Source organism: Neopsephotus bourkii, unplaced genomic scaffold (genome assembly GCF_033783945.1).
Source record: "Neopsephotus bourkii isolate Nb327-2 ecotype Australia unplaced genomic scaffold, CSIRO-AGI_Nbou_v1 NB_1768, whole genome shotgun sequence".
Lineage (NCBI taxonomy): Eukaryota > Metazoa > Chordata > Aves > Psittaciformes > Psittacidae > Neopsephotus > Neopsephotus bourkii.
The window spans coordinates 8,985,096-9,011,682 of NW_026902242.1; the positions used below are offsets into that span (position 1 = coordinate 8,985,096).

The window sequence follows — 26,587 nt, forward strand, 5'->3', positions numbered from 1 at the left end:
GGCTGTCACTACAGTAGCAAAGCACTTCGTGATTTTGGAGGCAGATGTTCATGACAATGACCACCCAACCACCACTCCCTCCCATCCATTCCTATAGCTTCTTATCAAAATCCTTTCCCCTCAAGACACATCTGTACTTTCTTTTTCCAGTAATTACTGTAATAGACAAACAAGAGGTTCCTACTATGGAACTAATTCCTGAATAAAAATTCCCCTGTTTTCAGGAGAAGCTTGAAGTAAATTTATTTGTAAATTACTGGCAGGCCACTAAGACACCCAAGTCAGCCACAGAACACTAAATGCTTTACTGAACTGAGTATGTCAGTAGCAGATTACACCTTAAGTAACACCAATGTTACTTGCTGTAACTTGATACATGAAATATATCAAATCCTCAGCAGAAAGCTAAAGTGGAAGTAAATAGAGCTCTCCTGACCTAAATACTATTAAAACCTTTATCTGTGAGAATGGTTTTGTCCTCATTTTGAAAGTTTACATCTTACGGCTTTGTTTCCAAAACTTCTTTTGGAACAGGAACTGCACGATCAATAATGCTATAGCAAAAAACCCTTCTCAAACAACTGGAGCTGAACTGCACTCCTTCTGGCAAACCGAACATATCTACATATATTTCATAGTTTGTACAATGAATTCCACCTTCCAGAAATGTATTCCAGTGTATTTTGCTTAGCTGACTGAAGCCGAATCCATCAACGACCTCTGGTGTAGAGCAAAACTACCAACTTTGAAGGTATCAAAAGACTAAATGTACCATTGCCTCTCTGTTCTTCTATAACAGCTCATTATATAAAAATCTGTACCTTTTTATTTTAGCTCCCAAGTTGTCTAACTTAATTTTCCAGCTACTGGTACTTATTATGTCCCTTAACGACAATAACATTTAAAAAGCTGGCAAGTCCCTGAAACAGACTTCTGCTGAAAGCAGCCATTTGCCATTACCCAAAGTACAGGCCTGGTAGTATTAGAAAGTCTACAGAAATAAACAGTTCTTCAGCCCTCAAGTACTTGGCTACTTGCGTTACACATTTTACAGTCCATAAATTGGGGATTATCACAGCAATGAAATGGGAGCAGAGCTACAAACCCAGTATGCCAAAGTCCTCATTTATTGGTCTGTTTTCAAATAGAGTCATTTCCATGAAAGAGCTCTGCAGTTATAATCAACATTCCTTCCCTTTGAAAAACAGCTAAATATCAACAGTATGTGTTTGTAACATGTTAGATTTCAGTGTGTCACCCATCAGAAAACCAGACAGCCTCTGTCATGGGCCTTGTGCTGTCACTTACACACTTGCTTTTTAAATTCTTTCTCAGCTGAAATCGCTGTCAGCTATTCCATTATCTTACCCGCCACCCACCAAATAACCTGCAGTTGCCCACGTTACCCTCTGATTAAAACAAAGGCATTTTTCCAGTCAGAAATATTTCAAGTATTTGAGTATAGCACAAAACTCTTCACTTGGATCATTTCAAGTTCTAGTGACACTCTCATTACTGCACATACTAACTGCACATACCAAGTGACCCACTGCATAAAAAAAGTACGTCAGTGTCTACAACATTTCAAATGAGTAAAACGAACTGTGGATGAACATACATGTACATGAATGTACATGAAGCTACTACTGATACAAAGAAAATAATCTCTGTAAACAGGAGATTACTGTCAGCCTGAATAATAATGAAAAATAATGTACTTATTTACCAGGCAATGCAATGGAAAAAGAAATCACACTTCTTTATTTTCTTTTAGAACTTCATTATGCTTTAAAGATCAGATTACTTGCTGTTATTCACCCACTACCCAATTCCCCTGTAGCTTGTCTAAATGCCCTCACATGGTCACTACCTGATGAAAGGTCAATAGATTATTCTTTAATATCTGTGGTTATTCCCATGCTCCCCTTCCTCTAATTTGAGTATTCCCTTACTTTTTAACTGGCACCCTAACAAGACACTTATACAAAACCCTTAAGAAGTGGCATACATTATTTTTAAAGCACCCATCTTTGGTGTCAATCAAAATAAGCAGGAGCACAATCTGTGACTTCCATATTAAAAATCAAATTAGACACAGTGTCTCCTTTTTGCACACTAATCAGAAAGCTGTTAAATCAATGTACAATGTAGTAGTGATGTGCTAAAGACAGGTTTAGATGTAGCAATGCGGTATTCTAATATCCCTATATTAATAATCTCAGCTGAAGTGTAACCTTCAGGAAGAAGTAATGTCTCGAAACACTGCCATCTGCCCAAAGAAATTTCAAAACCCCAGACACACTTACATTTATTAATCAATCTGCTACGCACATGCCTTCTGTACACCATTTTTTATGCCTACTCAAATTCGTTGCTTCATTTGCCAAAAGGCGCTTAAAAATCAGGAATCTTGGAATTTTTCCAAATAGAAGGTAACTTTTACATTCATGAACCATTTGGTATTATTACCTGCTTAATCTGAGATATGGTGGCATCTCGAGGGACATCCAGGTTGATATAGATTCCAGTGGGCAACAGGAAGTCCACAGATATTGAGCCATCAGCGCCAATCTGCGAATCCACTGCCCAGATGTCAAGGCTGTCTGTCACGGCAGGAGGCATTATGGAATCTCAATAATATCATAACCACATGGCCTTAGGGGGGAAAAGAAATTACAGTTCAGTATACCTCACCTTCTATAATTAGACACACATTTTAAATCCTTTGGAAGGTTTACATAAGATTGATTGTACACCTCAGCTTGCAAGTCTGGGGTCTCAAATGCCGCTATTGCAAACACATAAGCATAGTTTTACTCATTAATTCCATCTAGTGTAAAAGCCCTTTCTGGTAAAGCACTATTGTGGCCAGTGTGACATATTCAGCGTAAAAGGAAAATAATCTTCAACGCTTATTAGAAAGCAACTTTTTCCTCTAAAGACATTTATCTCTATTCACTTTCACCCTTAAAGCAAGATCATTTCTGATAAATTCAACCCACTGTGTAAACTACATCCCCTGCAGGGTAGGGAGAAACCCTTTGTGTGACCTACTTCAACTCATTACACTGACTTCCTGATTACTTGTCCTTTGTATTTCAAGACATTTTTACTTACTCTTTAGTTACCACTAGTTTTTCTGACCTTCCAAGTCTTTTGATTACCTACTTTCTAAAGATCCATTTCCCTTCAGTCACTGAAGTATTTACCTTCCTCTTCATATAGACAATGTTTTTCAGCTAACAAAGGGATGAGGAGTGTTGTAAAACACTATTGCCTTCATTGGAGAATTGCTTTACAAATTACCCCGACACCTTCCCAATTCTTGTTGGACATCAGGAGATGAGGGGAATCACTGTTTATAAAAAAATAAGCCAGAATGTACAACTCTACTAATATTACAGCTTTCTGCTACTTTTATCATTATTTCCCTTTAACATTCCTTCCCTGCTCTGAAATCAGGACTGTTCTGCCCAACTGAAGGTATTTCCCCTATTACAACACCAGCAGAAAAAGCAGGATGTAACCAATACACTGGCCTGCTGTTCTTTATCCACCACAGAGCAGGTTCAAACTCACCCATCGGGAAATAAACAAACCCCACATCAGCCTTTTGAACTCCAGTCACTACTGCTGACTTCATTGCTATACGGTCTGACACATGGGATCTTCCCCTTTGTTAAGGCACTAGGCAAAATCCACTGTCAAAAGTTAATCCTTTCTACAAGGGGTAAACATACAAAGGTATTCCTAGAAACAGGGCAAGATTGCTTAAATTGATTATGCCACTGAATTACAGATAATTACAGATAATTACATATACATGTTTTAATAGATATATAAAACACATAATAAATGTATGTATGCATTTATGAATACAGCTTTACAACCCTAAAGCACTTTATTACTAAATTTTTTTTTCCCCAAAAAAAAACAAGCAACCAGAAAATCTTTTTATAACACACTATAGGTGAACCCACCACAAAATTCCAGGAGAGCAACCACATCATAACAAAGGTGTTTTACTCCCCTCCCTCTCCAGCTTTTTTCTACAGGAAACAGCTTGGTTTGGGAAAAGTCACATCACCAGCTACTAAATCCAAAATTCATATGGAGGAGTTAATGCTTCATTTATGACGAGTTAAATTGAATAGTTCTATTCCTCTTTAAAATTGGTAGGCTTTTAAATGGAACAGTTCAATGTCATATGCATCATCATACTTAATTGACAACAAAAATGCAAAAGTGGTACTTCAGAAAGTCTGTCCATAATCCCTTGCTTGATACAGACAGCTTCTAATGAAATAAATATATAAGCAAGCAAATATAGGGGAAAGCTCAATGTCCCTACAATGGATAACAGACTATGCCAGCAGCACAAAATTCAACTCCTGCTGAAGCATAACTTTTCATTGACAAGCAAGCTATTAATATTTTCTACAAGTGCTAACTTTTTCTGATCATCATGGTCACACAAGCAGTACCATTTAAATCACCACTTGAAAATATTCCCAGTCCCCATATGCCTCAGATCTCAGTACTGGTTTCTATCCTTACAGTAAATTGCTCATTTGACAGTTGGAAAAATTCAGGAGATGAAAATCTCTGGTAAAGAAAGGCTTGAGTAGGGAGAACTGCAATCCTCTGAAGTTTACCACTGCCCAGTGAAATAGCAAACCCCAAAACCCAAATGGAGCCCAGCTATATACTAAAAACAACTCTTTGGTATCGCAGCTGTGCTACCATCAGCTTGCCATTTCAAAGCTGCTTTAGATATGAGACAATACACTTCAGTCTCTCCTCTAACTGCCATGTAAATACACCTTCCATTCAGCCTTAGCAAAGTTGTGAGCACCCACACAAGTGTGACTGCTGCCAGCACATCTTGCTACCATACTAAATATGTGGATCACTTAGTATTTTGCTTGTAGTAGATAAAAAAATAGATAAAACCATAGTAAGAGTACCATTAAGTGCAAACAAAAAATCCTCTAATTTTCAGAAAGGTAAACACATAAGGAAAAATATTTTCCTCAATAGAAGGAACAACTGGGGAGCTCCTATTATCATCATTATTGAATAATATAAATCCTAATTGAATGGGTTTATCACCATTAAGTCCTCATTCCCCCCGAAACCCCACTACACTGCACCAGACTGAATCAGAACAAAAGGAACTGTAGGTGAGAGGTGCAGACCTGGTGAAAATAACAAGTCAGCTATGAAAAGATTTTTAATTACCAGATCTTTACAAATCCATCCCTTCGCTCGGCAATGGGTGCAGAAAATTCTGCAGCGTGTGGTTTCTTGAACCGTCTACAGAAATAAACTCTAACCCCACCAGACTACACTATAAGAATAACACAGCATCTACCTAAAAGTGTCTAGAGAACATGCATAGTTCCTCATCACAAATCAGTGCATCTTTAACAAGGCACTATTTAAATGTGATATTATTTATTTTTCTCCACCCAACTACTTCTACCCTTCAAACCTTGCCTGCAGTTTTGCTGGAACTGACAACAGTAGTCACAGAAAAATCATTTGGATTATCTAAAACTAAAGCTCTTTCACACTTGGATGCACACATATAATGGTGTGGCAATCACCATTATAAAGCATTACTTTACCAGGTATAGGAGCAAGGAAAACATTCATCTGTTCTATGTAGTTACTTTGTTCATTATTCTATTTGCATTCAGGGTAAGATATTCTTTACTGTCATCTTGTTTCAGCTGTTTTACCACAGCATTTGCAATTGTTGCACTTCAGCACATTAATAAGAGTTTAAAATGTTCAAAGCAGTGAGGCTTCAAAATGCTGTTGCATACCCCATAGCCAAGAGACCAAAACCAGAGCTATCAAGTCCTTGTAAGATACATGTTTGTAATTATGGACTTCCAACACTGACATCAGAAGCTTTTACAACTCCATTTCCATTTTTGATTAAAAAGGAAGAGCAATCATCACGCCAACCTGAGCATGCTGGAAGCTATTCTTGCTTTCAGGCACTTACTTAGCATTTCCTTCCTCAAGGAAACAGGTTAGGGTTTTTTACAGTCAGCACCCAGTTTCTACCAGTAGCTGACCTAACAGGGGTCAAGAAAGAACAAGTATTTATACTGGGAATAACACTGATTGCCAACGTAAGAAGAATGTGAGAATGAGTCATGAGCCAAAACAGTACAATGTGTGATGGCAGTAGTGACTAACAGTACTCACATCTAGGAACTGAAAAAAAGGCAGAAAGCTATCTGCATTGGGAGCAATAATACCAACGACATATTTAAACAACTTCCAGATGAAGGGAAAATATACCAACAAGCAAAATTATACTAAAAAGCTATTTCTGGCTGTTAACTTCATAGCTGCTCTTGCCTACTGTCACAGTAAAAAACAACTCATACAGAAGAAGGAAATAACTAAACCAATACTTAATCTTGGCTGCTCAAGTATCTGATGGTTATTTGAATTTAATAGCAACAAAGGCTGATACTAAATGCTTTCCTAAGACCCAGGTACAGAGCATTGATAGACATCATTCAACCATTCCCATGTAAAGTGAAAATTCACTCTGAATTTCGACATAGGCATTTCAGATTCTTGCATATGCATATATCTACACACACAAGCTTAATCTCAAACCCACTCACTTTACATTTTAATATACCAGCAGTTCTGAAAAGGCTGCTCAGACTAATGGAAAGAAATGGAACACAGATTAGGAGAACATCTGCAAAAGGAGAAAAAGACAAAGAAAATTTAACATTGATCTTTGCATTTCTAATGGACACAAACAAGAAGCCCTACAACAAAATTTCTCAGCCAGCACAACTGCCTGTGTTTTCAGGCTGCTATGTCAGTCTCACCTCAGTGCCCTGCAATATCACGGAGCAGATCTTCCTGGAAACTATGCTAAGGCACATAGACAGTAAGGGGGTGACTGGGTGATTAGGCTTCGCTAAGGAAAAACCATGCCTAACAAATTTGGTGGTCTTCTATGATGGGGCCACAGCATTGGTGGTTATGGAACAGCGACTGCCATCATCTACCTGGATGTGTAAAAGGCATTTGACACTGTCTTGCATGGCATCCTTGTCTCTAAACTGGAGAGGCGTGGATTTGCCAGATGGACCACTGCATAATGAACTGGCTGGATGGATGCACTCAAAGAGTTTTGGTAAACAGCTCAACGTCCAAGCAGAGACCAGTGACAAGTGATGTTCCTCAGGGGTCAGTGCTGGAACCAGCACTGTTCAACATCTTCCCTGGCAAAATGGACAGTGGGATCCAATGCACCCTCAGCAAGTTTCCCAATGACAACTTCTCTGGGCAACCTGTTCCAGTGCCTCACCACTCTCAAAGTAAAAAAACTTCTTTATATCTAATCTAATTCTCCCCTGCTTAAATTTAAACCCTTTAGCCCTTGTCTCATTGCTACAGTCCCTGATGAAGAATCCCTCTCTGGCATCCTTGCAGGCCCTTTTCAGATACTGGAAGCTGCTCTGAGGTCTCCACACTGCTTCTCTTCTCCAGGCTGAACAGATCCAAATTTCTCAGCTTGTCTTTTTGTATGGGAGGTGCTCCAGCCCCTGATCATCCTTATGGCCTCCTCTGGACTTGCTCCAACAGTTCCACGTCCTTCTTACGTTGGCAACACCAGAACCATGTGGGTTCTGAAGAGTGCCAGAGCCTCTGAAAGGAGAAGAGTGGAAGCGTGATCTTATTTTTTAACCAGAAGCAAGCCTCCAGATTGTGTCTGCAGGTAACCACAGCCTTAAGATGCAGTTTTACAACTGACTAAAACTGATACAAGACCATATCGCCCATTCTGTCAGCAAGATCAGTGCACTGATCTAAGTGCGATTTCAGGTATTTCCCTCCTTTAAACTAAGTTTTCAGTTGAAAACAGCTTTTTAAGGAAGCGTGCTGCATGAACACAGAAAGGTGGTGGCAGTAACCCCTAGCTGGGAACAGGGCATGACCATCCCTTCTGACAGCAACCCACATTTTGAGCAACTTAAGCAACACATGAAATAACACTTTAATTTGCTTTTAACAGGGAGAAAGAATTCCCTGATTAAAGACAATTAAAATTCTAAATGCCTAAAGCAAAACGAATACTTCACACTAACACAGTTCCAGCTAGGTAAAACAGGAGGAAGGAATCTAGTGAACCACACAGTAAGTCACAGAGATTTTCACCACTGTTGACTTCCATAAACATTCACTGTCTTGACACTGCCTCAGCAACAGACCTGGACTGTTTCACCACAGAAGAGATTTAAGCTATTTTTCTCTTCATTGTGGATTCTTGTAGAGGGTTAGAATTTCCCCTGTGAAATCAATGTGAAAGTTACAGTATTTAATTTTCTGTCTTTCCTCAGTATTGTGACCTTGATCACAAAATAATCACACATTTTAGGTAGGAAAGACCAGCCAACGGCCCACAGTCCTGAACAGCTATTGAGAACAGCTATTGTGTTCCCAGGCACAGGGTTCTTCGTTGTTGTTCTTGTTCTGTTGTGGGGGGTAGGGTTTTAAAGGACTTACCAGCTCCTGGCAACAGAATAATTGACTCTAGTGCTAGCAGCCTTACTCCAGAAGCCAAGAGACCTTGTAGTTTCCTCCCTACTGCCCAACAGAAGTGTATCTCATCATCTAATCAAAGAGACCACTAGGAAGGGGAAAACCAACCAAACAAAAAAGGGCTACCAGAAGCAGGCTGCTTCTTCATTGATTCGTAAGAGGGTTTCAGTAATGATGACAGCCAAAGTAATCTATGGATTGCATCCCACTCATTTCTTTCCCTAAACAACTTGAACCATGCACGCCTGGCCTATACAATTCAAGTACAAAAGCAGTCTGTAAAAGCAAGGTAGGCAGCACTTCCAGCAAGTGTCAGTCACAGGCAGAACCACTGGAAGATTGCAAGATACCAATTAACAAAACTTAGGCTTTCACAACATCCCCAAGAGTTACGAGACTTATCTTTCAGACTATAGGATAAGCAGGGTTTAAGCTGTGGTTACGAGTACGGATTGTGTTCTCTTACTAAGCCCATTTTGCTGAAAAGGAAGCAAGAACAGTTTGTGGCAGATTCAATTCTACCACAGCTACTCAAGGACCAGACATCACTGTGAGCCCAGGACCACCCAGCTACAAAGGCTTCACATCACTACTGGAAGAGCTGGTGAACTCAGTTTTACCTGCATCGGCTAGTTAACTTGCTCATGTAAAGGAATTAAATCCAAGTATATGACATGAAACAGTGCCAACCAAAAAGATACGAAGAAGAAAGCAAAGAAGGGGAGAGATTTCAGGAGGTTTTCCTAAAATTAAGAGCTGATCAAGAGCATGCTCGGAAAGTCAGCCTGCCTGGAGACACTGCAGTAAAATTAGACATGGAGTAACAATGCAATAAACTTTTATTTGAAAGTAGTTTATCACATCAGCAAAAAACTTAGACATTAAAAAGTACCCACAAATCCACATGGATTGTTACCAACACCCAGCATTAATGTGTCAGGTAAGTTCCTCTAATACCAACATTTTGAAGAATGCACCAATTACAAAATTTCACACGATCACATTAAAGTAGAAATTCTCCTTTACTTGTGAACTCACCACAAATCCCCTAACACTTCTCCTTTGAGGTGTATCTATTGTTAAAAGACTACCAAAGTAAACTCCAATACAGCATTCAATCTCTTATCCTGAAGCATAATCAAAAAGAATACTAATTTTACAAGTAAAATGAGTATTAATTTTACAAGTAAAAGCTTGGAATTACCAGCTTCCAAGTTGGCAAACATATACACCCACATAGCACATTGTTAGAAGGAAGTTCCAACCCCCTGTTATTTCTCACACCATTTACTCTCCTGGGCTGCTGCACAGCACCAAGAAAATCTAGTCTTCAGGCAAGTCTTTAGAAGAGATACTGTACATCTGAAATGATGTCACCTACCCCTGAAAGGTGGTCAGTTCTCTCAGGATGAATACTTATGTCTGCTATCCCAAATGGCAAAATGTTATGGGGGCAGTAAGGAACAGGGAAGAAATCACCTGTGTATGAAGAAGTCCATTTCCTTAAGACACACCACCTTTTTCAGACAAGGGTGACTTTTAAGGGCACACAGGTATCTGTGGATCTTCAGGTTAAATGCAAAGCTGGATTTATTTTCATTTTCACTAAAAATGTGACTATTTACATAAGGGACAAATGTCAGAAACCAGCTTGTTTTTATTACACACAAACTGGGAGCACTCTGCTTATCCAGATTTTTGCTTTATATAATAAGTTATTACAACTGTTAAGCACCACATTCAAGATGATCGTCACTGTGATCAATACAGCTCTTTATCTACTGCTTGCTCTGTCATGTGGCAGTCAAGGGGCTAAAAGAAAGAGAAAGTCTTGCAGCAGTGAAAGCAGTTGAAAAGGGCCACCCCATCCAGACACACAAGAACAGTGTTTAAACAGTATCTTACTGTCCAGAAGAGGCTGGATGACAATCTGGCCACAGTCATTTTCTAGGAAACAGCAGCAGCATATCACATAGCCTAAGTAGGAGAAACACTAAGCACTAACACAATATAATCATTGTAATCGTTTTCCTAACTACGTAAACATCTAATACTATAAAAAGATGAGCAAGCAAGAGAACAAGTAGGGGAAAAGAATCTAGCAGCAAAGATGGCAAAGGAATCAGGATATGCAAGAAGGTTTATGTTCTACGAAACTTAGAAGGCATATAAAAAATAAATTTAAGCAAGAATTCCTCCTTCTTTATATGTGAGTTATTATTTCTTCCAAAGACTCTGAAGTCAAACACCTTGGATCAGCATACCAGTTCATGGCTCTGTAGAACTACAGATTCACAGGCACTGAGCTTACAGATCCAAGAGGATGGTTCTGCAGTCAATACACTGGCAGCAGTTTCAGTGTTGCATGGGACTCCCATTTTGCTGACTTCCACTGCATTTATACTGACTACAACAGGATTATTTCAGACACTGGTATGACTCTTACAAGTTACTGTCTCCTAAGCCACTGTCTCTTGCATGCAGTTGCAGCTCACTGTGAGAGCAGTCTACAGGCAGAAGCTGTTCTGCTTCTCCCCATTCTTGGCTGTCCCCCACCTCCCCAGCAGAGTGGAAAAATAATATGAACAAACATTACTAGTTTTCCATTAACTCAGGGAACAACCTGCTCCACTGTGACACGCAGTCACCATATCTGAAGCAGGCATGGGTGAGAACGCTGCCCTTACCCTCCAGCTGTAGTCACAGGGATGACATTAGGTGTAACATGGAACTGCAGCCTAGATTTGTTCAAAGCTTTAACACAACAACAGAAAGCATCTATGCTATGCAACACGTACTACTCAACTGTTTGTTCACTAGACCTCACAGTTCACACAGGATCAACAGTGACTCTCTTTTAAAGACAGAATGGAATGAACTGACAACTAAAATTTATTCTGTATGTTATTTCTTACCATGCCCCTGAAATTCCTATTTTGCCCAAAAAAGTGAACCTGCTTGAGGTCTGGCCTTCCACAGCTGCACAGGTGAACCTCAATCTATTTTAAATCTATATTTGGAAGGTAAATACAAACAACTTGATCATAAACACGCATGCCTAAATTAGCCAAGCTAAGATTTTTCCACTCCAGGAATGTCATCCATCTCCAATAGCAAAGATTTTAAGAATTCAGGACATCTACAGTGTAGCCTGGGAAGTTATTTTTAAAGATCATGCGGTACTATAAATACTTCCCAGCAGTTTCCAACTGCCGCATGAGCTGACCCTATGGGATGGAAAATTGAGTGTCCATTTAGTCAGGATTCCTCCAGAAATCAGAATAAAAATATCACTATTTAGTTTGCTAAAAATATCTACATATAGAAAACATGAAAGACCTTATTTAAATGTCATTCCCTCACAGTGCTCAGATCAAGAGTGGTCACTCGGCTATCCAAGTTTAGATCCTGTCATTCTCTTCTTGAAATACAGCTAATTTTCCACAAAGAAAAGTTAATGAGGTTTCTTCTATGGTCCCTGGTTGAAGGGGACTGCTGCACCCTCACCGTTACACACTAAGACTGAATAGCTGAAGCCAGGATTTTACAACCACAATGAATTGACTTTCTACTTTGATATTAATGCCTTGAAATACAAGTGGCCCAGATCTCCAGAAATGCTGAGCACCTGAATTTGCAATTGACTTCAGCAGGACATAGAGAGGTGGAAAACAAAATGCAAACAGGTTAACTGGTTTCAAATTGAAATTTGATTTGATCAACCTGATTCGAAAAGATGGTTGGGTTACCTCTTGTCAGCTCTTACAGACATTGGTCTATGATTCAATGCAAGTGTCATTTTAAAGCAGCTGTAAATCAGATTCTTGTCCTCAGAAAATTTTTCCTGCTAAACAAGTGTGCAGGTAGAGAACAACACTAATAAAATGGTATTCCAGACTTGGAAGACTTATCAGGAGGAGGATAAAGGGATTTGCTTACTCCTTATTACTTTATACTCAGGCAATTCACCACAGTTCCTGCTCGCTCCAAAGATTATTCATAATGAACCAAACAAATAAAACTCAAGTCCCAGAATTCTGACAGACTTCAGACAATTCACAGGCACACATAATTCATAATGAGCACAAAGCAAGAAAGTAGCGTAACAGCTTTTCACAACTAATTTGTGACTATCCTTTGCTCTGTCTTGAAATCACTATACAGATACATTGAAATATAAATATAAAAGTAAGGATTATCAGGCCATCTCTGTATTGTGCAGTTAAAGTGAGTTGCAAGGAGAAAAAAAACTCCATGCACATTCAAATGCTACTGTCTGAAATGATCTTTAGAAGCATGTGATCACTGGATCACACTGAAGCTGGGGCCACTATACAAAAACATTCAGCTAACTGGAGTTTAATTGTGCATGGTCAAGGTGGGATGGAATATAAAGAAATGGAAGAAAAGAGTAGATTAGAAAAGCACTGTCATATAAAAGTAACAGTTCATTTGACACCATGACCAACGAAGTCAGGGACACAAGGAGAAAGGCTTAAACGAAGCAAAAAGCCCAGTCAAACAGCTGAGTATTCTGTGTCAACTGGGTTATAAGAACATAGCTGATACATTCACTGCTAGGAAAATTTGTAAACAGCTTTCTCAGATATTTGGTAAGTTTTAAATAGCAGCAGGGAGAGAGGGACGTGACACAAAGACCAATGCATTCTGTATAGTGTGCTCCAGGATAGCAAGACTAAAGATCTTGGAGATCAGAGATGGTTACTTCACAACCTAGGTAATTCAATTTCGATAATCCAGATCACTGTAGATATTTTATATTTGGTGTAAAATGTTAGGATATGTTCAGTTGTAGCATTAGAAAAATGTTCTATTAAACATTTAAATGATGAGATTCTCACATGGTCATTTCAAACAAACAGAAAAATCAAGCTTAACGGAAGAGGTGAATCGAGATGTCACATGGGTGACTTCAACCACCCTGACATCTGTTGGAATGACGGTGCGGCCCGGCACAAGCAATCCAGGAGGTTCTTCGATTGTGTGGAAGACAACTTCCTTCTGCAAGTAATAGAGGAGCTGACAAGGAGAGGTGCCATGCTTGACCTTGTGCTCACCAACAGGGAAGGGCTCGTTGGAAATGTGGCACTGCAGGGCAGCCTTGGATGCTGTGATCATGACATGGTCGAATTTGAGATCCTTAGGACAGTGAGAAGAGCGTGCAGCAAGCTCACTGCCCTGGACTTCAAAAGAGCAGACTTTGGCCTCTTCAGGAATCTGCTTAGTAAGGTTCCATGGGATACAGCCCTAGAGGGCAGGGGGGCCCAAGACTCTTGGTTGATAGTCAAGGATCACCTGCTACAAGCTCAGGAGTGTTGCATCCCAACCGGAAGGAAGTGCAGCAGGAGGGCCAGGAGAACTCCTTGGATGGATAAGGAGCTGCTGAGGAAAATTCAAATGAAAAAAGAGTTTTATAGAAAGTGGAAGCAAGGACAGGCAGCCTGGGAAGAGTACAGGGATGTTGTCTGGGAAGCTAGGGACCAGGTTAGGAAAGCTAAGGCCCAGTTAGAATTAAACTTGGCTAGGGATATTAAGGATAACAGGAAGGGATTCTACAGGTACATAGCAAATAAAAAACAGACTAGGGAGAACATAGGCCCCCTCTGGAAGCTCTTGGGAGAACTAGCTACACAGGATTTGGAGAAGGCTGAGGTTCTGAATGACTTCTTTGCCTCAGTCTTCTCTAGCAAAGGCTCTGACCACACCACCCAAGTCTTGGAAGGCAGAGGCAGGGACTGTGAGAATGAAGACCTTGGGCCCACTGTAGGAGAGGAATTGATTCGAGACCATCTTAAAAACCTGACCATGCACAAGTCCATGGGCCCTGATGAAATCCATCCGTGGGGCCTGAAGGAGCTGGCAAATGAAGTTGCTAAGCCGCTGGCCATCATATTTGAAAAATCATGGCAGTCAGGTGAAGTTCCCAATGACTGGAAAAAGGGAAATATAACCCCCATTTTCAAGAAGGGCAAAATGGATGACCCGGGGAATTACAGAGCAGTCAGTCTCACCTCTGTGCCTGGCAAAACCTTGGAGCAGATTCTCCTGGAAGGCATGCTAAGGCACATGAAAATCAACAAGGTGCTTGGTGACAGCCAGCATGGCTTCACTAAGGGGAAATCCTGCCTGATCAATTTGGTGGCCTTCTATGATGGGGCTACAGTGGTAAAGCAGTTGATGTCACCTACCTGGATTTGTGTAAAGCGTTCAACACTGTCCCACACGACATCCTTGTCTCTAAATTGGAGAGACATCAATTTGATGAATGGACCACTCGGTGGATAAAGAACTGGCTGGATGGCCGCACACAAAGAGTTGTGGTCAATGGCTCAATGTCCGGCTGGAGACCAGTAACGAGTGGTGTCCCTCAGGGATCAGTGTTGGGACCGGTCTTGTTTAACATCTTCGTCGCTGACATGGACAGTGGGATTGAGTGCGCCCTCAGCAAGTTTGCCGATGACACCAAGCTGTGTGGTTCGGTTGATACACTGGAGGGAAGGAATGCCATCCAGAGGGACCTTGACACACTTGTGAGGTGGGCTGATGCCAACCTCATGAAGTTTAACCATGCCAAGTGCAAGGTCCTGGGTTGGAGCAATCCCAGGCAAAGCTACAGGTTGGGCAGAGAAGAGATTCAGAGCAGCCCTGCAGAGAAGGACTTGGGGGTGCTGGTCGATGAGAAAATGAACATGAGCCAGCTTCAGTGTGCGCTTGCAGCCCAGAAAGCCAACCGTATCCTGGGCTGCATCAAAAGGAGTGTGACCAGCAGGGTGAAGGAGGTGATTCTGCCCCTTTATTCTGCTCTCGTGAGACCTCACTTGGAGTATTGTGTATACTTCTGGTGTCCTCAACATAAAAAGGACATGGAGCTGTTGGAACAAGTCCAGAGAAGGGCCACGAAGATGATCATGGAACTGGAGCACCTCCCATATGAAGATCGGCTGAGAAAGTTGGGGCTGTTCAGCCTGGAGAAGAGAAGGCTGCGTGGAGACCTCATAGCAGCCTTCCAATATCTGAAGGGGGCATATAGGGATGCTGGAGATGGACTCTTCATTAGGGACTGTAGTGATAGGACAAGGGGTAATGGGTTAAAATTTAAACAGGGGAAGCTTAGATTGGATATAAGGAGGAAATTCTTTCCTGTTAGGGTGGTGAGGCACTGGAATAGGTTGCCCAGGGAGGTTGTGAATGCTCCACCCCTGGCAGTGTTCAAGGCCAGGTTGGACGAGGCCTTGGGTGATATGGTTTAGTGTGGGGTGTCCGGGCCCATGGCAGGGGGGTTGGAACTTGATGATCTTAAGGTTCTTTTCAACCCTAACTATTCTATGATTCTATGGGAAGAAAGATGACTGGACGGTGAGACTCAAGGGGAAAGGAGGAGAAAGAGCTGAACCATAACCCAGAGGGAAGCTTAACTCTGAATAAAGATGTCATTTTAACACAGGTGAGTCAGTTCCTTACAAAGCTGCATAACTGCTTGTGCCAGGAAAGTGAAGATGTAAACAGAAACAAGATGAGCGGGAGGAGAATTGACAGCCCCAGGGCTGGTTTGCCACTTCACAGCTCTTAAACTCATTTAAAAAATGTAGGTAAAACTAGAGCCTAAAGGTGTGTGTAACAGACGAAGCCATTATTCAATGTGCCTGACATGGATCTGAAAAGATGCACTGATAATCTGGGGTTGTGCTTTTCTTGATCTATTGTGCTAAGTAAACTGCAGGGTCCCTGTCCATATGTTGTCGCCCCCCCCCCCCCCCAAAACATTTGTATCAGTCTAACAAAAAATACAAGGAAATATTAAATCAGTATTAGCTCTGCTTTCTGCTATTTTCTTGCCTATTCCACCAGTCAGAGTAATTACTTGTTCTAGTGTAAACATAAAGGACAGGAGAAGTAAATATTCCACTTACAAGACAAATGTATTAACAGTTACTATTTCCCCTCTTTTCAACATGTACAAATGGAGCTAGACTATCAAATTCCCACAGCAGCCAACTGCTTAATTCAGCTGTTAAAATGTTACATCTCTAAATTATGAGCTAGAGGACTTTCCACTATTAAAAAAGTGAAAAGCAGAAATTGAGGTTTTCCTATATATAGATACCTCTTCACACAGGGACTAAAAGATTCTCTTTTCAATTATTTCTGACATTTCAATCAAAACCTCTAGGAAAGAGGATTATTCTCCAGCAGACACATTGAATGCAGCTACAAAGAGAGGTAAAAAGGGAAATAATTAAAGCCAGTGGAAAATAATGAGTGAAATTTTCTCCAACGAGGAGGGCACATGGACCAAATCACACAGCTATCACACAAGCAGACTGCGCTTAAGTCTCACATACAGAGATGCCATGGACACTTAAAAGTTAGAAAAATGCCTTTTAAGGAAAAAACCCTACAGATTCAGAAGTGGGCATTCACAGCCATTTACTACATAAGAATAGGAATCGTTGCTGAACAAGCAACAAACTAAGCCTAACACAAATATTTAAATTTATTTCATGCATCTTTTTCATATGTGCTTTATAAAAACAGCTTGAAATATAATGTCATTTAGTAGAAAAGAATAATCCTAAAAATGGCACTCAATCAGTACCTCTGTCATGAAGTTAATGGTAATAAAACCAAAAGTAGTCCTGGCCATTCACCAGAAGGACCAAGAATAATTAATATTATCTAAGAATCACAGACTAATTTGGGTTGAAAGAAACCTCTGGGAGTCATCTGGTCCCAAGACCGGTTTCAACACTGAAGTTAAAGCACGTTGCTTAGGAGTTTGCACAGTTAATTTTGAAAGGCTCCATGGATGGAGACTCCAAAGTCTCCATGACCAAATCTGCTCCAGTGCTTAACCACCCTCACAGTAAAGTTCTTCTCTCTCAGACACCTGACCACATCTGCTCTATAATCCTCCTTCAGCCAGTGGAAATCTTGGTAAAGATCTTTCTCTCCTTGTCTTCCCCAGTCAAAGGTCATGCACATCCGCACCTCAAATGTCACACCCTTCAGCCCCTCAGCAGCAGCCCTTCCTCTGAACTCTCTCTAGTTTGTGAGCATCCCTCTTGTTTAGGGCCCGGAACTGGAGAAATATTCTGGATGCAGCTTCAGAGGCACCAAGTGGAAGGGAGCAGTCGTTTCCCTTGTCCTGCTGGTGGTATTCCTGCTGAGGCAGCCTGCTGTGTTCAGTGCTGGTTCACACTATTCCTGCTGAGGCAGCCTGTTAGTGTTCACTGCTGGTTCACACGAAAGCTCCTACCTTTAGGAACTACTATTAGTAGCTGCCTTAGGAGTCAATCCCAGGATGACTGCTGCATGGGGTTACTTCTCCCCAGCTCTGAGATTTGACATCTGCTTTTAAGACTTCATGAGAACTCCACTGGCTTTGTATCTGTGAATATGGACACCACACAGACCTTCTTTTCATGTTTTTACTTCTTTAATGAAGTATTCCAGCTGCAAAATACTTTGGAATGATTGAACTCTGCACAAATGTCCAAATCTAAACAAACATGAAGCATCCAAAAATATTTCTCCGAAAAGGACAAACTAGAAGCAATTTTAGTAACTGAATTCTCCAAGTCCCTTAAAAAACAAAATGGGGGGAACAAAGTTTACTGGCTACTGAACACATGAGCAAGTTTAATGCCCAATATAAGCCTGTATATAATTATTGAAAATGACTAAAGCTGCCTCCAGTGGACGTTTTTAATTTCATTTGTTTGGAGAGCTCAGTTTCAACATTATTGCCCATCTCTTTTGGTGCCTTGATTATCAGACTTGAGAATTAACCTGTCAAAAGGAAGTGTGCAAACAACAAATAGGTATTACTTTATTTGGACATTGTGATAGGTGCCTGTATTTCCACCCTGTAGTCTAGTATGTGAGTAAAAGACAAATAACATCATGCAACACAGCTCCTGAAAACTTCAGAGGTCAGAACTGAAGTGTCAGAGCTACAAGAACCTTTTCTGAGTAGGTTTTCCAGCCACTTGACATATGGCCTAGATCAGAAACTGCTACAAATTTACATGTACTGACTTAAAACTGCAGCATTAGCTTCAAGTGCTTACAAAAAGGGAACTAACACACACATCAACCTCTTTAAATCCATCTTTAATTGAAACTTTACAATAATGCATTTCCTACCTTAGAAAAAAAAAAAGAAATTAATACTCGATCCAAATATGTTATTCTGCCAGTTAAAAAACTGCTTTGGAAAAAATACCAAGTAGGAAAAGTTTATCTTGTCTGTGAAACCCACTCAGACATTTTTCTACCCAAATTATGACACCATGTCCAGATCCCTTTTTAAAGGAGAAGCTAAGAAGAGTCATTTCCTCTTGGCAATAAAGCTGTATGTCAAAATAATCTTGTAAACTAAAACTGGTTTCCAACCCTTTCAGTTCTAATGGCCAGATATTTTTCACTCATTGGCAATGGCTCGTGCAGAATTACAGTGACATAGCACGCAGCATGAGCAAAATTCGCATCAGACAAAATTATGCAGATTTTTCCCAGTTTCTAACCTCTACCAGGATGTTTCAACAATCTGATCCAAACAAGGCAACCTACCATAAGTAAGCGATGCACAAGGAAACTAAGATTTATATTGTGTCGGTATATCAATGTTTAGTACCAAAAGGTGCAATCCACAGTCCCTGAGGTAGGCAGTTCAACTTCTTACATCATAAATGAGATATACATATATCAGCCTAGAACTCAGAAAAGCTAAAAGTCAACTAGCAACAGTGAAGAAAAGACAGGTCTGAGAGTCATAAACTGAAGACTTATGCTAGTCTGAAGGACAACACAACTGCAACACAAGCCAAATATTAAAATACTGACAACAAAAACATCAAGGTCACATAGAAAATGCCAGGAATGGAAATTTTCAGCCAAAAAAAAAAAAACCAACCAATTTTCAAATACACTGAAAGATACAGCCAGGGCTTTAACTTTTGCTAGTAAATTGGGGGTAAAATGTTATCATATTTGTATGAGGCCACTCCCTGTTCAAAACCCTATACAGAATACACAGAAGCCAAGAGAAGAGTCTGAAACCCGTCTAAATTTCATAAGATGCAATTGCTTCTAAGACAGGAAATGCTTCAATAAGAGCCCAAAAGATTATCCATTACCAGCTGATCAACCAAAACTAGTATGGAGTCACCGATTTTTACTTCTGAATGCAACTCTAACAAAGTTAAATAGAATAACCACGCTACTGACTTTATAAAGAAGAAAACAATACAACCAACCCCACCAAAAACCTCTAATACTTACTCCAGATAACCTGTTCCTGTTTCAGTCTGACTGTGTACTGAAGATACTTTCATTAAACATTGTTTTCTTATTATTACCCTTGTTTTCTCAGAAGGTTCCACAAGATGACCCAAATGTGACCTAAAAAAAAGCAAAACACAACATGTCATTAACCGAATGAGAAAAATCAGCAATTTCTAGTTGATTTAGTAGTGCCATTAACTTTTGGGGCAGAAATATCCAATTAACCCCACATTTTCATTCTCTTCACATGGTACAACAGTAAAGTCAGTATTACTCAATATTACACAAGCGAACAAATCAATGTCAAGTCCTCAAATGCTCCGTTACCAGGAAAAAAAAGGAAAGGAAAAAATATGTTGGAGTTGCCATTTATTCTAACAATACAGGTATCACATTAATTACACAGTAAATACATGTTTCAACTGCTACAGGTATTTTTAAATTTGGGTCAGATCCACAGACAAAACAAAGGGAAATAGAACTGTCTTCACCCTCCTAACACATCTTCTCTTGTACACTTGGCTGTAAGCTAATCTATGTGGGTTTTTTAAGAGTTTAATGTCATCTGTAGTCCTATTGTGGAGAATTTGAGCTGATAACACAAGTGATCCCATCTTACTATTCATATTTCAACTTGTGAAACGGCAGGAGAAAGGTTCAATAGGTCTCCTCTTACCAACATCCTCCACACGTACAGGACAAAGCAGCTCCACAGAGCCAAGGCATCATCTCCATTTAGCTCTACCTTGCAAACCAGGCTCTCAACAAAGTGAGATATACAAAAAATATTTAAACCCCCCTCGAGACCAAAGCAGTGCTACCAGTTTGCACTGATACTATTGGTTTGTAGGCCGAGCCACAAAATACAAGCCATGTAACTACACTCCTCCTCCTATAAACAATTCTGTTTCTAAGCCACACTTAGGAGTACACATTGTACTTGTAGGAACACAACACGATCAGGAACCAGGGCTGTCATTCCCTCTGTCCCATGCAGAGCAGAACCTCTATAGGGATCAGTATGTAGAGCACTCTGAAGCAACTTAGGTTTCGTCAGTTGCTTTGAGGGAAAAACAGTTGTTGCCCATCTGCTGAAGTCTGGAAAAAACAAGTTACTGCTCCACACACAACCTTCTGAAAACAATCTGGTGGTGCATCAAGGTATGTACTAGTCCAGAAACTTCTCACGATTAAAGCCTAAGAGCCTACAGCAGGCAACAGCCAAAAAGGAAAACTTGAGGAAAAACTGAGTGCAGGTTTCTAAAACGTGTAGGATTTCTAAATCTTACACAACTTAGAAACTACATGGACAAAGGAACAGTGTGACTCTCTCACAACCAATGCAAAACTACCAGTCTGCCACTAACGTTCTACAGCCATGTCACTGTTTGCTTTTATGGAGTCAGAAAAATCAGAACCAAACCTACTGGCCAGAAGGCAGGAGCTTGGGAGGTGTGAAATGCCTTATACTGTAGATACAAAATGAACAGTCACTACTTGCAGAACTTCCACCTGGAGAAGCACTCAGGTGGGCTCCAAGGAGGGACACAGTGTATGTCTGAAGCCCTATGCCCTGGGGCAGAAGCAGGATTTTAACTAAAGATGAGATATCCCAACCTTCTAGAGCTATCTGGCTAACTAGTCACACGATGACAAACCAGGTGGTGGGAGCCTGACACACCATTCTAAATCCATAGGAAATCTTTCATGGGAAACCTACAAGCACCAACATAACAACAGTGCTTTGAAATCACAGATATGCCACTGCTGGTGTGTATGATGTAAACTTACCCTAACAACTATAACTTCCACAGAGGTTGGCAAACCACAGAGAACCCTCCCAACTGCTATGTAGGAATCACAGGTAAAACATGCCAATACTAGTTTTCTAATCAGTGTATCACCGATCTCTTTCACGGACACCCCCTTGTCGGGGGGAAAGAGCTTGCGTGCCCTTGTGAAGTTGGGAGTTATGCTGGTGGTGGCTTATGCTTCCGGTAGGGTCTCTCATGCCAGTCAGCTCTCAAATGAAGGGTCAGACAAAGTGTGTCCATGGGCCGGATGTGCTCACTAGCCTTCAGGCAACCATCCTAGGAGAAGGACAACTCCAACTTCAAACCCGGGCAGATGGAGCTCATGTAGCCCTGTAAGGCCATCCATCTAAGAGAAGGATACTCTAATTAAACCTACGACCTGAGGACTTTGCTGTCACCGTCCAAGCTCGCTAGGCCCTGGCAGATAAACCTCAGGTGTAAAGGGTGAGGCCAGTTCTGCGCACGCTGTGCCTCACCTAAAATAAATCCACTGCGCAGGCCCGAAGGGTTTACCCACACTTGCAAAGCCCTGCAGCGACAGGCGAGGGACAAAACGGCACGTGATAAGGTGCACTGGAAGTCGCAGACCCAACCCTGCATGCAGGCGGTTCAGGACATTGGTCGCTCAAGTCTGACCCAGGAGATGACAGTCTTGTTCGGCAGCATCCTGAATGACCAAGCAGCCTTTTTCAAGGACAGCACTGCTTGCTCCATATGGAGAGAGGCCTAGAAAAGGTGGCCTAACCAAAGCTCATCTCCCCCTCCACCTGGTTGGCTAGCCACGGCCAATGGGCATCTTCTATTGCGGTCAATTAAAAACAAAGAGACAAAGGCATACACCTGCCTCCAAAGGTGTGTCCAGATTGACACTCGCATGTTGGAACATCAGAACCATGCTTGATACAGTGAACAGTGGGCGTCCTGAGCGCCGTTCTGCGCTAATTGCTCATGAATTGTCACGTCTTAACATGGATATCGCTGCACTCAGTGAAGTTCGCCTTCATGAGGAAGGTAGCCTCAAAGAACATGGTGCTGGCTATACACTCTACTGGTCAGGCAAACCCAAAACTGAAAGTCATCTTTCTGGAGTCGGCTTCATGATTAAAAACTCCATAGCCTCTAAACTTGAAAATCTGCCGATAGGTCATTCCGACTGTATTATCTCCTTACATCTTCCACTGCACAATAAGCAACACGTTGTTCTTTTCAGCATATATGCTCCAACTCTGCAAGCTGACCCTGCAGAAAAAGAAAAATTCTACTCCGACCTGTGTCACCTCACTCAGAAAGTTCCTATAGAAGACAAGATCATAATCCTTGGTGACTTCAACGCCCGAGTAGGAAAGAACTTTGAAGCCTGGAAAGGAGTACTAGGCAAGCACGGTGTTGGCAACTGCAATGATAACGGTCGCCTCTTACTAGAGTTCTGTGCAGAGCAACAGCTTACCATCACCAACACTATCTTCCAGCAGAAAGACAGCTGGAAGACAACCTGGATGCATCCTCGATCTAAACATTGGCACCTTATTGATTCTGTTTTAGTGCGCCAGAGAAATATTCGTGATGTCTGCCAGACCAGAGTGATGCCTAGTGCAGAATGCCAAACAGACCACCGCCTTGTGCGTTGCAAACTTAATTTCCACTTCAAGCCCAAACCTAAGAGGGGAGGCATTCCAAGGAGGAGGCTCAATGTTGATAATCTTCAAATAGCTGCAGTGAGGGACAGCTTTCAGGCTAACCTTCAAACTAGGCTTGAAGACCAACTTATAGATTCTTCTCCTGAAGCGCTTTGGCAACATATCAAAAACAGCATCCTGCAGTCCTCCGTAGAATCCATCGGGTTCTCCTCAAAGAAAAACAAAGACTGGTTTGACGATAGCAACCAGGAGGTCCAGGAATAGCTGACAAAAAAGAGATCTGCTCATCAAGCACACCTCGCTCAGCCACTCTGCCATGTAAGAAAAGCAGCCTTTCGTCTTGCATGTAGCAAACTCCAACAGACACTTAGAGACATCCAGAACAAGTGGTGGGTCAACCTAGCAGAAAAGACTCAACTATGTGCAGATTTGGGTGACCACAGAAGATTCTATGAGGCTCTGAAGGCAGTGTATGGACCCACATTCCAGGTTCAAAGCCCCTTACTTGGTGCAGATGGCCAAACGCTTCTTACAGATAAAATCTCCATCCTGAATCGTTGGTCTGAACATTTTCAAACCCTCTTTAGTGCTAACCGTGTAGTCCAAGGCGAAGGAATCCAGCACATTCTGCAACATCCAGTGAAAAACGAATTGGATTTAGCCCCTACCATGGGAGAGACTCTTAAGGCCATACAGCAGGTGAAAACTGGCAAGGCAGCTGGGGTTGACGGAGTCCCACCTGAAATATGGAAGCATGGAGGCCAAGCACTTCACGCTAAATTTCATGAGCTAGTTGTGTGCTGTTGGGAACAAGGCAAAATACCGTCAGACTTTCGTGACACAATCATCGTCACTCTGTATAAGAAAAAAGGTGTCAAGTCAGACTGCTCAAACTACCGTGGTATAACTCTGCTCTCCATTGCTGGTAAAATTCTTGCAAGAATACTATTGAACAGACTAGTACCTGCCATCGCAGAAGAACTTCTACCTGAAAGTCAGTGTGGTTTCAGGGCTAATAGAAGTACCACAGACATGGTATTTGTTCTCAGGCAACTGCAAGAAAAGTGTAGAGAACAGAATAAGGGGTTATACGTAACTTTCGTTGACCTCACCAAAGCTTTTGACACTGTGAGCAGGAAAGGCTTGTGGCTGATCTTAGAACGATTAGGTTGTCCCCCCAGGTTCCTGAAAATGATTATTCTGTTACATGAGGATCAGCAAGGCCAAGTCAGGTATGGTGATGCACTCTCTGAGCCTTTCCCAATAACCAATGGTGTGAAACAAGGTTGCGTTCTCGCACCGACCTTATTCACAATCTTCTTCAGCATGATGCTCCAAAGGGCTACAGCAGACCTCGACGAACAAGATGGCATTTATATTTGATATCGTACCAATGGTAGCCTATTCAATCTAAGGCGACTGAAGGCCCACACTAAGACCCTAAACCATCTTGTCCGTGAACTGCTCTTTGCTGATGATGCCGCCCTTGTTGCCCACACAGAAGCAGCTCTGCAGCGTTTAACATCTTGCTTTGCGGAGGCGGCTGAGGTTTTTGGGCTGGAAATCAGCTTGAAGAAGACAGTAGTCCTCTACCAACCTGCACCGCAAGAAGATTATAGCCATCCCCATATTACCATCGGCGAGTCAAAGCTGAAGACAGTTCAGCAGTTCAGCTATCTGGGAAGCATCATTTCCTCGGATGCCACGATTGACAAAGAGATAGACAACAGAATAGCAAAGGCATATACAGCCTTTGGAAAACTCCATAAAAGAGTCTGGTGCAATAAACACCTGAAGAAAAGTACAAAGATCAGTGTCTACAGAGCCATTGTATTGTCTACTCTTTTATATGGGTCTGAATCATGGGTCATCTACCGTCATCACCTGCGACTCCTGGAACGCTTTCATCAGCACTGCCTCCGTACAATTCTAAACATCCATTGGACTGACTCTGTGTGTAATGTCACTGTCCTTGAACAGGCAGGGGTCACCAGCACCGAGGCCACATTGCTGAAATTGCAGCTGTGCTGGGCAGGGCACGTCTCTAGAATGAAGGATCACCGCCTCCCCAAGATCGTGTTTTACGGTGAACTTGCCACCGGTAGCCGCAAGAGAGGTGCCCCAAAGAAGAGATATAAGGACTCCCTGAAACAATACCTTAGCCTTGGCCATATTGACTACCATCAGTGGTCCACCTTGGCCTCCAATCGGGAGACTTGGAGGCACACCATACATAATGCCACTGACTCCTTTGAGAGTTCACGAAGAACTAGTCTCGAGGAGAAAAGACAACACAGGAAGAATCGTGTCCCACCTGTTCCATCCAAGAAGACCTTCCGCTGTGCTTTTTGTAGCCGGATCTGCCTATCCCACATTGGCCTTCTTAGTCATCAGCGCGCTTGTAGTAAGCGTGGGTAAATGCCCTTCCCAAATCTTCGTTCGCGAAGTCAAGCCATGATGATGATGATGATGATGATGATCACCGATATACTGGAAACAACCGTGACCTTATTTCTTTCCTACCAGGGTACTATGGTAGATAGTACCATACTATCTATCCATTTTATTAAGTTCATCAATGCAAACAATGTGTAACACATATGTTGTCAGATTTCTGGACTAAAGAGTGCATTTTATGAAATAACTCAAGTACTAGAGGAGAAAGCAGTCATATTAGTGCTGCCACTTCTGCTCAGAGCCGCCCTCTGTCTCATTCTTTCCTTTCTCTTCACAGCACATAGTGCAAACTGTGACCTGAAACAGGAAATAGCTGCTTGGCTCCTACCAAGCTTCATGTCATGCCCATTTTAGACAGTCAACCTCCAAAACTCTATTCATTTCTAAGACACTGGTGAGGCAAGGAGAGCTAATGCTTCTCATGCCTTATTCAGAATTTGGTGAGAAATAAAAGAAGAATGTCTTAGCAGAGTGCTCAATGCACTGGCATTCAACCTGAGGGATAGGCATATGCATAAAGCCCAGAAAGTTTCTAGGGTGCGTAAATTGCAGCCATTTAATAAGACAGTACATTGTGAACAGCTCCTGTCACAGTATACCAGTTCCTGTGTTCGCCACAGTCTCTTGCTTGCTAGACTGCTGCTCGCTTCCCTACAGCTCTGTCCTTCTTCTTCTCTATTCTCACAGTAGTTTGATCTCCACTGCAATTCAGACATGACATTGACAAGAGGCTTCCTGCTGATCCTCTGCAACCAGCTGTACCCTGAGGGTAGACAGGGGAAT

The 26,587-nt window shown here is 41.6% G+C and overlaps 1 protein-coding gene across 2 annotated transcripts in view; it reads right to left on the reverse strand.

Moving 5' to 3' along the window:
* PIK3CB (phosphatidylinositol-4,5-bisphosphate 3-kinase catalytic subunit beta) overlaps nt 1–26,587 on the reverse strand; it is a 100,864-nt gene that overhangs the window by 40,440 nt on the left and 33,837 nt on the right. For both annotated transcript variants that reach the window (XM_061378884.1, XM_061378885.1), the window contains 2 exons: nt 19,894–20,013; nt 2,470–2,655 (listed from right to left, as the gene is read on the reverse strand). In XM_061378884.1, coding sequence (XP_061234868.1) covers nt 2,470–2,622 — 153 coding nt within the window. In that variant the 5' untranslated portion in view covers nt 2,623–2,655; nt 19,894–20,013. The remainder of the gene's footprint in view (nt 1–2,469; nt 2,656–19,893; nt 20,014–26,587) is intronic.